The sequence below is a fragment of the Alexandromys fortis genome, unplaced genomic scaffold (assembly GCF_014885135.2).
Source record: "Alexandromys fortis isolate MF-2015 unplaced genomic scaffold, M_Fortis_MF-2015_v1.1 scaffold_21, whole genome shotgun sequence".
Classification (NCBI taxonomy): domain Eukaryota; kingdom Metazoa; phylum Chordata; class Mammalia; order Rodentia; family Cricetidae; genus Alexandromys; species Alexandromys fortis.
This window is the reverse complement of record NW_026067905.1, coordinates 16392722-16402537: the sequence shown is the minus strand read 5'-3', so window position 1 is coordinate 16402537 and position 9816 is coordinate 16392722. Positions and strand designations below refer to the sequence as shown.

Here is a 9816-nt window from a genome sequence, read left to right as displayed (position 1 = left end):
GAGAGAGAGAGAGAGAGAGAGAGAGAGAGAGAGAGAGAGAGAGAGAATGGTGGATGGAATTTGGGAAGTAGGGGAAGGTCAGTAATTCATAACCATCCTCAACTACATAAGGAAGTCAGAGCCTAGGCTACATGAAATTTTGTCTCAATCAGAATAGAAACAGAAAACAAGAATTCAAGGCTAATTTAAGCTACATTATAAGAGCTTGTCTCAAAAAACAAGAGGTCTTCACCAGATCTGTAAGGGTTGACATGACTTTTGCTACTACATATTTCAATCTACCAACATCTCAAATGGCTTGCAACATTGCTGAAAGTGTTAATAACCAGTGGCGCCACCATAGCACCAGACCAGGAATTCCTGTTTCATTGCCATTATATTCCTTGTTTCTATGAGATTTTTCAGTGATTCTTACCATCCACTTGTCTTTGGAGGGGACGATGAGTTGATGTGCAGAAAGCTCATTCAGTTTCTTTGGAGAAAACATTAAGTTAGCATAAGCTCACATTCACAGTCTGCAGTGCTCCACGTGGCCGGGCCATTTGAGGCGTATTTTTAGTGAGTTCTGCTTCGCCACCGGCGACAGCAGTGGGAGGAGGTAATCCCAGTGACCACAGCTTTCAAAAGTCTGTTCGTTCCTTATTAAAAGGGAATAGGAGGAATGTGCTCATTTATTTTGAAGAGCAAAACTCAGTTCTGTACAAACTGGGCCAATTATAATCATCCTCATCTGTTCTTGGCTTTCTTCCACCCTGGTCCATTTTCAACTTGGATGGAAACGGAAATGACCAATGACTTCCTAAGATCACGGCGGCCCTGCTTTCCAAAGGCCTTACACATATCCAAAACAAAACCATCTTGGCGTTGCCTGGCTAATGAAAAGACCTATTATCAATAAACCTCAGTTCTTTTGAAACAATGATACGATTGTGTCCACCTGTCTTTGAGAAGCGTGTTAATTCTTTTTACTCTGTCTCCTTTCTTACCACCCTCTCTCTCTCATTGAATCATTGTCCTCCTAAATTTTCCAAGTTTCTCATCCTAAGAATATTACTCCTGACGGTATTAATTTGAGTCTGTAGGGGAGCTCTTTGAAAAACCAATGTCCCCATTATCCCTTTTAAAACTCCCATCGGCTGAAGCATTAGGGAAAACCGGTGCTTAAAAAAAAGATCAAAAAGCTAGCAAGTGGTTAGGATAACTAAAAGACTCACATCTTCTGCGTCTCAGTTGATGGTTGTTTGACCTTATCATATGGGATGGGCAGGGAAGTAGCTAACTTCTACACAGTGAAAGGTGCATCGTAGAAGCAGAAGATGCAGTGCCTGGTGCTGACATCACAACTAGAGATGCACCATATACATAGAAACGTGTATATCCACTGCACATCGTGTACCTCACAATGGTAGTCTGGTGAAACTTTCCAGTCGACCCACTGAGCCTCCACCTCTGACCACATGTTCTGTGAAGGCCTTTCAAAGCTCCTACACACTTTAAAGTATATTTTGGTGGGATATATTGTCCTTCTTCCTGGAATGTCTTCATGGTCTTTACGACTAGTACGACCGGAGTGGATATACTTTACAAGATTCTACACCCCACATGGGATAATCCTGTACCGTCTCAGCGCTAATTCTTCATCATTAATCTCAGCCTGGATTACAGCAGGCACCCCATCGGTATTTGTTGGATGAAATTAAATTTGGATGGAAAACCACAAAGTGAGAGGATGGGTTGTCCCATGCTTTCCTACAGGAGGAAGTGTTAAAGCATGGGGGGGGGGAATTCGCCCCTCCCCCCAAAGTGTGAAGCAGTTTAAATTTCACTGAAATATCAAGCCATCAATTGCACTAAAAAAAAAAAAGTCCAGGACATATGTGAAAATAATATATGTTTCAAAAACATCAGCCAAGTATAACATAGTCATTTCAATGCTAGCCAATAACACTTGATACTTTCTTGATGCTAGACATTATTCTAGGTCCTTCATAGCTTAATCTCACTAAATTGTGTGTGGGGAGGAACCTCCGGGGTAGATAGTATTGACTGTCCCTGTTTCAGAGCTGAGGGAAAAGGCATAGCAGAGTTGAGACACCTATGAGCAATAAGGGGCTGAGGTAAGGCTTGAACTCAGAGGGCCCGAGTTCAAGGACCAGGATGTGTTCATACTTGTCTGCTGTACCCCCTTTTATATTAATATTAATCCTTCATATTTAACCATAAGCCTATATATACTACACTTGGTGAAAATATCAAATCAACAGAAATGGGATCGAAATGGTTCCTGATATCAAAACTCCCCTGTGTTTTAAATGCCGATCCATTTCTGGGGCTCATTTAGAAATTCTTAGTTCAGGATAAGGAGAATGGAGATGCTCTGGAGATTTCTATTGAGCTGTGGTGCCTGGGTGATGATGCTTTCAGAGGAGAGGACCTAGTCCGTCCGTTTGCTGTCTTCCAGGGCTTCTATAAGCGGACACCAGACTACCTTCAGATTAGAGAGTGGAAAAGGATGGGCTGCTTCCCCGTCCCCATGGTCCACTCCACCTTCCTGATTGACCTCAGGAAAGAGGCCTCCACCAAGCTGGCTTTCTACCCCCCACACCAGGACTACACCTGGACCTTTGACGACATCATCGTTTTTGCCTTCTCCAGCAGGCAAGCAGGTACTGTTTGTACATGGCTGTAGGCTACCTTAGAAACACTACAAAAGACATGCTTCTGTTTTGTGTTCTGTGCATATTGAAAAATGCCTCTTTCCCAATCTCAAGTCTGTGAGAAGCAATGAACTGTTTGTAGTAACCCAGCCAGAGTCCTTAAGCACCAAAGATCAAGAGCCAGGGCTGGTTCTGCACAGGTGGTGCATGCCTTTAATCCCAGCACTGGGGAGGCAGAGGTAGGCGAATCTCTGTGAGTTCAAGGCCAGGCTGGTCTACAAGAGCTAGTTCCAGAACAGGCTCCAAAATCTATAGTGAAACCCTGTCTCAGAAAAAAAAAAAAAGGAGAAAAAGAGAAAAAGAAAAAAAAAGACTCTTCCTTTTGGGAAGGATCTGAGTTGATGGGGAGATGGTGATAATGAGAGTCTTGAAAAATCTCACTGGCTTACTAGAGCTGATGGGATTGCTATTGGTAATTACAAGAATCCTATTACTAAACTGGAACCTAGAAAAAGTCTCCAAGCTTCACAAATGGAACTATTTCTTCTCAGAAATAATCTGCGTGCTGTAGTGGCTCCATCGCTCAGTTCTTAGCAGCTCCTTCTCACTATCCTTTCATAATTCAGGAGGCAGTGCCCTTAACTGTAGGATCCAGCCTCAGCACCAGGGATGCTCCATACATTAAGGCAGAAACTAGACTATGGGCCTCAGCCCCATCAGAGTGCAGTCCAGAGGCTGAACGCAGAGCTTCCATGCATGTTCCCTTTGCTGGAACTAAGCAAGAGGTCACTTCCTAACTGGGAGGGAGGCTCAGGATGTCATCCTTATTCTGTGTGGTCATAAACCCCAGCTCTCTCACTCTTGGGAACAGATAGTGGAGGTAGCCAGCAGTCCCAGCCTCCATCTCTGTGGAGGGCAATGTGAAGCCACACTTAAGTACCTGCTCAGTTACCATGGCCACTGCATTGTGTGGGCTTCTTGAAAAAGCCAAGTCAATACGATGAAAAGGTGTTTTGTTGTTTTTTTTTTTCTCTTTTTTTTTCCGTCTTTTTCCTTCCTCCCATTCCCTTGGGGAAGACTGAGTCACAACAAGAGTTCAGGAAGGTTCACGGCTTTGCCAAGGCAAAGCTCTCCTAAGTCCCTCAGGCCTTCCTGACAGCAGCCAGGGCCTGTTAGAATGTGTCATTTAGCCTCTAACAAAACAAGGAGAAGGTGAATAAACTCATGGTGGCGACATAAGTTACGGTGAAAAGATTTTGCAAAGCCCCTCGGCAGCTGGGGAGATTGCTGGAAGATGAGGTTGCTAACACAGACCCAAGCCGCAGTGCACACACACCATGGATGCCCCACTCGCTGGGGTATCTGAAAAGCAGGAGAATATTTTGTAGAAATTATAAGGCTGGTTTTCCTGTTTTGTAGAAGAATTTAGACTCCTTGGTCAGACGTAGCCATTCAGGGAGCCTTATGTGAAGGAAAGGGCACTCATCTGGAAGTTTGCACGAAGGTTCTTGTGTCCATGTTAGCAGGAGCTGCTTCTTGATGAACGATTTACTCCGACTTCTCCAGGGCCAGAAGCAGAGGCAGAGTTTTACTATTCCAGCAAGTTCTGCCACGCCTTTGCTTCAGAATATGAAGCAAAGATGTTCCAAGAAATGAGCTGTTGTGATTATGGTGATGGCCGGTGCCTAACAGATCATCATTGCAACCCGGGGATTAAATGATGGTATATCCATTTTAAACTCACACCCAGGTGTTAGGCCTTGATGCAGACTATACTGGAACTTTTCATCTTTGCTGTTTGTATGGCCTAATTGCCAGAACTTTATGCATTCTTTGTCAGGCTTCCCAGAGATCTTCGTGGAATATTACAGGCAGATATGAATGCCCAAAACTGTTGGCAGACTATCTAAGGAAAACAAGAGGCGGGAAAGGAGAGAAGTCCTGCAATTATGTCCGGCACTGTGTCTGTAATTGTTGGGGAGCTCAGATCCTTAGCTCTGGAAACATAACTAAGTTTTTGACACCTATGAATGCAGAGGGCCAGATTGGTGGTACTGATGCAAACAGGGCAAGAGAGAATTACTGAAGGCTACTGCTTAGCAGCTGTGCAGTCTAAGGTCATGTTTCACTGATGTTTTCAGAAGTATGAAGGAACCTGTAACCTATGCCACATCTCAAGTTTCTTCGTTTCTTCATTGGGTCCAAAGAAAAACACTTCTCTCTCTTTTGACAGAGTCTTGGTGAAAAATAGGTGGTATTATTTTGTTTCCACTGTTCCGAAATTCTCTGGATGTGAGTTATCCATCAGAACATAATTTTTAAAATGTACCAGAAGAAGCAAATTGTCTCTCTGTACCAGGCAGGACCATGAGGGTTATAGACAAGGCTCTGTGGCAATGATGAGGCCAGGGGCAAGAATTGAGCTTCCATGTAGCTAGGGGTCAGACTTGTGTATGGTGGGCACAGAAGTCCTCCTCTGTACTAGCCAGGCAGCTTCTAAATACCCCACTGTGAGCCAAATAAGTAATGTGGGTGGAGGGCAGGCCCATCTACCTCTGGGACATCAGTGGCAGTCATAAGTGCATTCCGGTGTAGGGACGGTGGTCCCAAAGGTTAATGCCCTTTAGACTAAGCTGTAAGTTCCAGGTAGGGAGAAAAGAGTTGGAACTGGCTCTTGGAGACAAAGATTTGGTACTAATGACTTACTGGGTGGCCCTGGACCGATCACAGCCCGAGTATAATATTTCATCACAGGGAAAGAGATTATTTATCAGTCTTCACTATTCGGTATACGTGAGCTCAGGAAAGCATTCGGTGTCTTCATAAGCAAAACAAAGCACTTTCCTCAGAATGCTCTCCTCTCCTTCCCACAGGTTCCCCAGACACTTTACTACCATATACTCTCAGAAGCTTTCTCTAATTATCAGCATATCTCCTTATTTTTTATCATATTATCCATGAGTTGAGAGAGTTCAGTGGCCTATGGTTTATTAAGATAAGTACTCCCAGTGTGCCACTCCTGAAGATGGGCTCAGAAGCCCAGCATGTTTTGTTTCTAAGTAGTCTGCACCCATTTTCTTCTTATTTTCTCTATTTCTTTTAGCCCCCTTTCCCCCAAATCAACTCTTCATTATAAAAGATGATAAGTTAGCTCACTTCCCTTTGGCCTTCCATGTGGAAACACATTCTTCCTTATACCCTGTCCTCTCCATGTAATTTAATATGCTGAGTGTTGTGTTGGGTAAGTGACTTAGTAGTTCGGAACATGTGCTGCTCTGCGGAGGACCTGGGTTCAGGTCGCAGCACCCACATGAGGATTCACAACTGCATGTACCTCCAGTTCCAGGGGATCAATGCCATCCTTTGGCCTCTTTGGGTACCACACACACATGGGGCACACAAACATACATATAGGCACTCACAAGTACACATAAGTAAAAATGAATAAATCTTCTCAAAAGATGCTGCAGATTTTTACTATAATCACATGATCCTAAAACACCAAGATCTCTACAAAGTTTTCCATTGTCAAACTTAGTAACTCTCTCTTTCTCTCTCTCCCCCTCTGTGTGGAGGGATATGACAAAGAGAAGGAGAGAAAGAGAGAGAGAGAGAGAGAGAGAGAGAGAGAGAGAGAGAGAGAGAGAGAGAGTCATCACTAAAACAACTGAAAACTCATATTTTCTCAAACTCTTAGAGTATTCATAATTATCAGCTGTCCCCTTGTGCATGTTAGAAGATTCCAAGATGTCTGTCTTGAATTCTTCTGATACACTCTAATCTCAGAGCCATCACAGCCATCAACTGGGACTGAGTTTGCTTCTGTCCTGCGTCACCTCTCTTGGGTCTTGAGTGTTTCTTGTGCATGGTGATCTTTCTCCTTCTCCTTCTTACTCACCTCCTCTTTTTCCTCTTTCTTCATCATCTAGTAACTTCCTGAAAAAGTGTGGTAGGAGGTAAATATTTTAATTACCTTGCATTTCATGTCTGAAAATGTCTTTCTTGTACCTGCTTGCCTGGTGGATAGTTTGGTTAGGTATCATATCCTGTTTGTATGGAAGCCTTGGGACATTAAAAGGAAAAATGGGGTTTATTTAACTAAAATAGAGAGGCAACCTAAACATTAAATCTTTTTCCCCCTATTTTCTTAGTTCATTACAACTTTGTAAATAGTTACATTCTGGTTTGTAGTTTCCAGAGACATTCCATGTGAACAACTAACACAGCTAGTGAGTTCAACTGAAGAAAGACAGGGCCTAGTGAGACCAACCAGAATCGGGAAAGGTGGAGGACAAAGGCCCTTTTCTCTCTTTGTCATTTTCTGTTAATCACATAAGACAGCCTCACCTGGCTTGGCGGGTGATGTAGCTGACTGCTGGAAATTTCATCTGCCCCAAATGAAAATGCCACAGTGTGGATAATTTCCTCAGGAAAGCACTGATGATTGTGGCAATTAACACATCAGAAGCTTGGGGACATGGTCCCAAGCTTGGCAGGTTTGTCCTCGTAACTAAGTCAGCTGTGAGACCGTCTTGAGTCCCCATTGCTAACTGAACAGAGGTGCCTTCTAGCTCCCCCAGTTCACTGTGGGGCTATGAATACCAGAACTGAATGGATGAGAACTATGACATTGCTGGCTCCGCCATACTGCAGCTTCTTAATAAGATTTGATAGGAAGGGTTATTTTTGTCCCACTATGGACTTATTTTTGAGAATTTTGTTCATTGGTCATTCCTAATCCATGCCAGCACAGGGGAAAAAAGATAAAACCAAGAAGAATCATGGGGAATTATAAATTTCCTTTGTATCTTAATTGTGTTTGTGCGGTTGGATTTAGCTTTAATAATCTGTCAGCCTTACAGGGTCTTCCTGTGTGCTTTCATGTCAAATATGGATTTCATTCCTCATCTTCTTATTATTTCCTGTAGGCAGATTATGCTGTTCCGTTCTGCTCTCTGGAATGAGAATTCCTCCTTCTTGTCTGATTGCTTCATGCTTTTATAGCGTTCATTTCAGGCCACAAATGTGCCCGTCCTTCAGAAAGAAAAACCAATTTCCTCTGGACCGAAGGACGGTCCAGGGTTTCTTCAGAGCCCCCAATTCTGTATTTCCAATTTTTAATAAAAGAATATTGTGAAGCTCTCTAGTCAGTTCCCCCGAAACAAGCCGTTTGCTCAGTTTCCGTGTTGAACTCAGTGTCAGCCACAGTCCGGTCTCCTCTCCTACTAAACAGTGTGGGTTTTGATTGATTGACTCTGCTCTTTCATATCCTCAGGCATCCAGATGTACCTCTGCAACAAAGAGCACTATGGCTACCTGCCCATCCCTCTGAAGCCCCATCAGACACTGCAGGAAGACATTGAGAACCTCATCCACGTGCAGATAGAAGCAATGAGTGAGTGACTCAGGATGCAGAACAATAATTTTAATATTCTCTTTGCTACTTTCTAATTATAAGATTATGGGAAAGATACTTCTTTCAGGTCTAGGGCAAAGTCATGTATGTATGTGTGTATATGTGTATGTCTGTGTGTGTACACTAACAGAAGGACAGCAATTATAACTTCAGCTTAGCAATAGCTTATGTTGGAACACATACTCTCTCAATAATCATCACAACAACTCCATGAAGAGGAACTATTTTCCCCAAAATAAAGTTGAAGAAATTCAAGTGTAGATGGTTCTATCAGTCTACTGATCGCAGACTGAGATTTGAACCAAACTTGGGATCTCCAAATCCCATGTCCTTAAGCTCTGTATTGTCATTGTCCCTGAGTCTAGCATAATTTCAGAATCGGTATGTTTGGTCATCAGTAGCTAACTTACTGGTGGCCGAAGAAGACAAGGTAACCGACCCTTCAGTCCTGGAGAGAGTGCTGCCAGTGGCTCCCCAACAGGAATCCCTTCTGTGATTGTCACAGCGGAGGTGGGTAGGAGACACAGTGAGAAGTGAGCTGGAAAATGGCCAGGAGCCCAAGCAGAGAACCTTTAATGATTTAGAAGACATTGGCCTCTTCTGCAAGGAAGGGAATTTTGAAGGAATTTGAGCTAAGAGATGTCAGGTTGAAAATCAGATTTCGGGAGGTCACTCTAGTGAAACTGGATGAACAAACGGGTCACAAGCCAACAATGAGGGCTGGTCTACACCAGAGCTGAAAAGAAAATTTATGGAAAATTAGGTAGAGGATAATTAGAATGTGAACTAAAGCATTGCTTCCAGAAATGGAAAAGAATTTTTAAAATCTAGTAATAGACATCAGGTCACAGATGTGAGAAGATACAGCCAAGAGTTGGCCCCAGGGAAATGAGCAACATTAGGTACGTATAGGACAATCTCCAATGTCTAGATGCTTTTAGGAATTTTAAATGGGCTAAGGCTTTTAGAACAAAAGAGAAATGTTAAGGAAAAGCCCACAGCTTTGTTTTGTAGACCCACTGAGCTGTCTGTGAGTACCTGCTTCACATTCTCTTCACCTATAAACTACCTTTGACCGTGTTAGTCTCAAGACGTAGAGTACTGCTCACTGCTTTGTTACTGGCTGGTGACTGAGAGGAGGACCAGGAGAATTAATGACAGAATGAGGATTGACTCACTGACAGCATTTCTTGGACCAACCCTTAGGAATCCCTTTCAAGACCCTTCCCTCCGTGTGTACAGTGTGTGTGTTCATGGATGTATGCACGTACATGGATATAAATGTGTACACGTGCAGGGAGAGGACCAAAGTCCATCTTCTGTCACCCTCCACCTTATTTTTGAGATGGTCTTTTCATTGAACCCGGAGTTCACTGATAGGCTGAGCTGCCTGACCAGTGAGTGACTCAGGGAATCTGTCTGTCTCTGTGGTTCTCTCCTCCCCCGGCCCCCAGCACTGTGGTTATAAGAATGAACTATCATGCCTGGCTTTTTACCTGGGTTCTGAGATCTGAACCCAGGTCCTCATGCTTACATGCAAGTCCCTTCCTACTGAACCATCTCCCACCTCCCCAGCGCCACTTCTGTGAGTTACTTCGCTATGTGTTGTTTCTGCCTCTTTTCACATGTCCCAGGCTCTAGGAGACAAACTTGGTATCTTGTTGCCTTGTATCTCAGACATACATTGGGAGCAGATAAATGTTTCCTGAGTGTATGGCCAGACATTTGAATAAATAAATAAGT

General features: G+C 43.5%; 1 protein-coding gene across 1 annotated transcript in view; it reads left to right on the top strand.

Annotated features, from left to right (window-relative positions):
* Nucleotides 1-9816, top strand: part of Colgalt2 (collagen beta(1-O)galactosyltransferase 2) — a 98670-nt gene that overhangs the window by 68853 nt on the left and 20001 nt on the right. Inside the window, exons 5-6 of the mRNA XM_050135409.1 lie at nt 2462-2666; nt 7933-8052. Of these exons, the coding sequence (XP_049991366.1) occupies nt 2462-2666; nt 7933-8052 (325 nt within the window). The remainder of the gene's footprint in view (nt 1-2461; nt 2667-7932; nt 8053-9816) is intronic.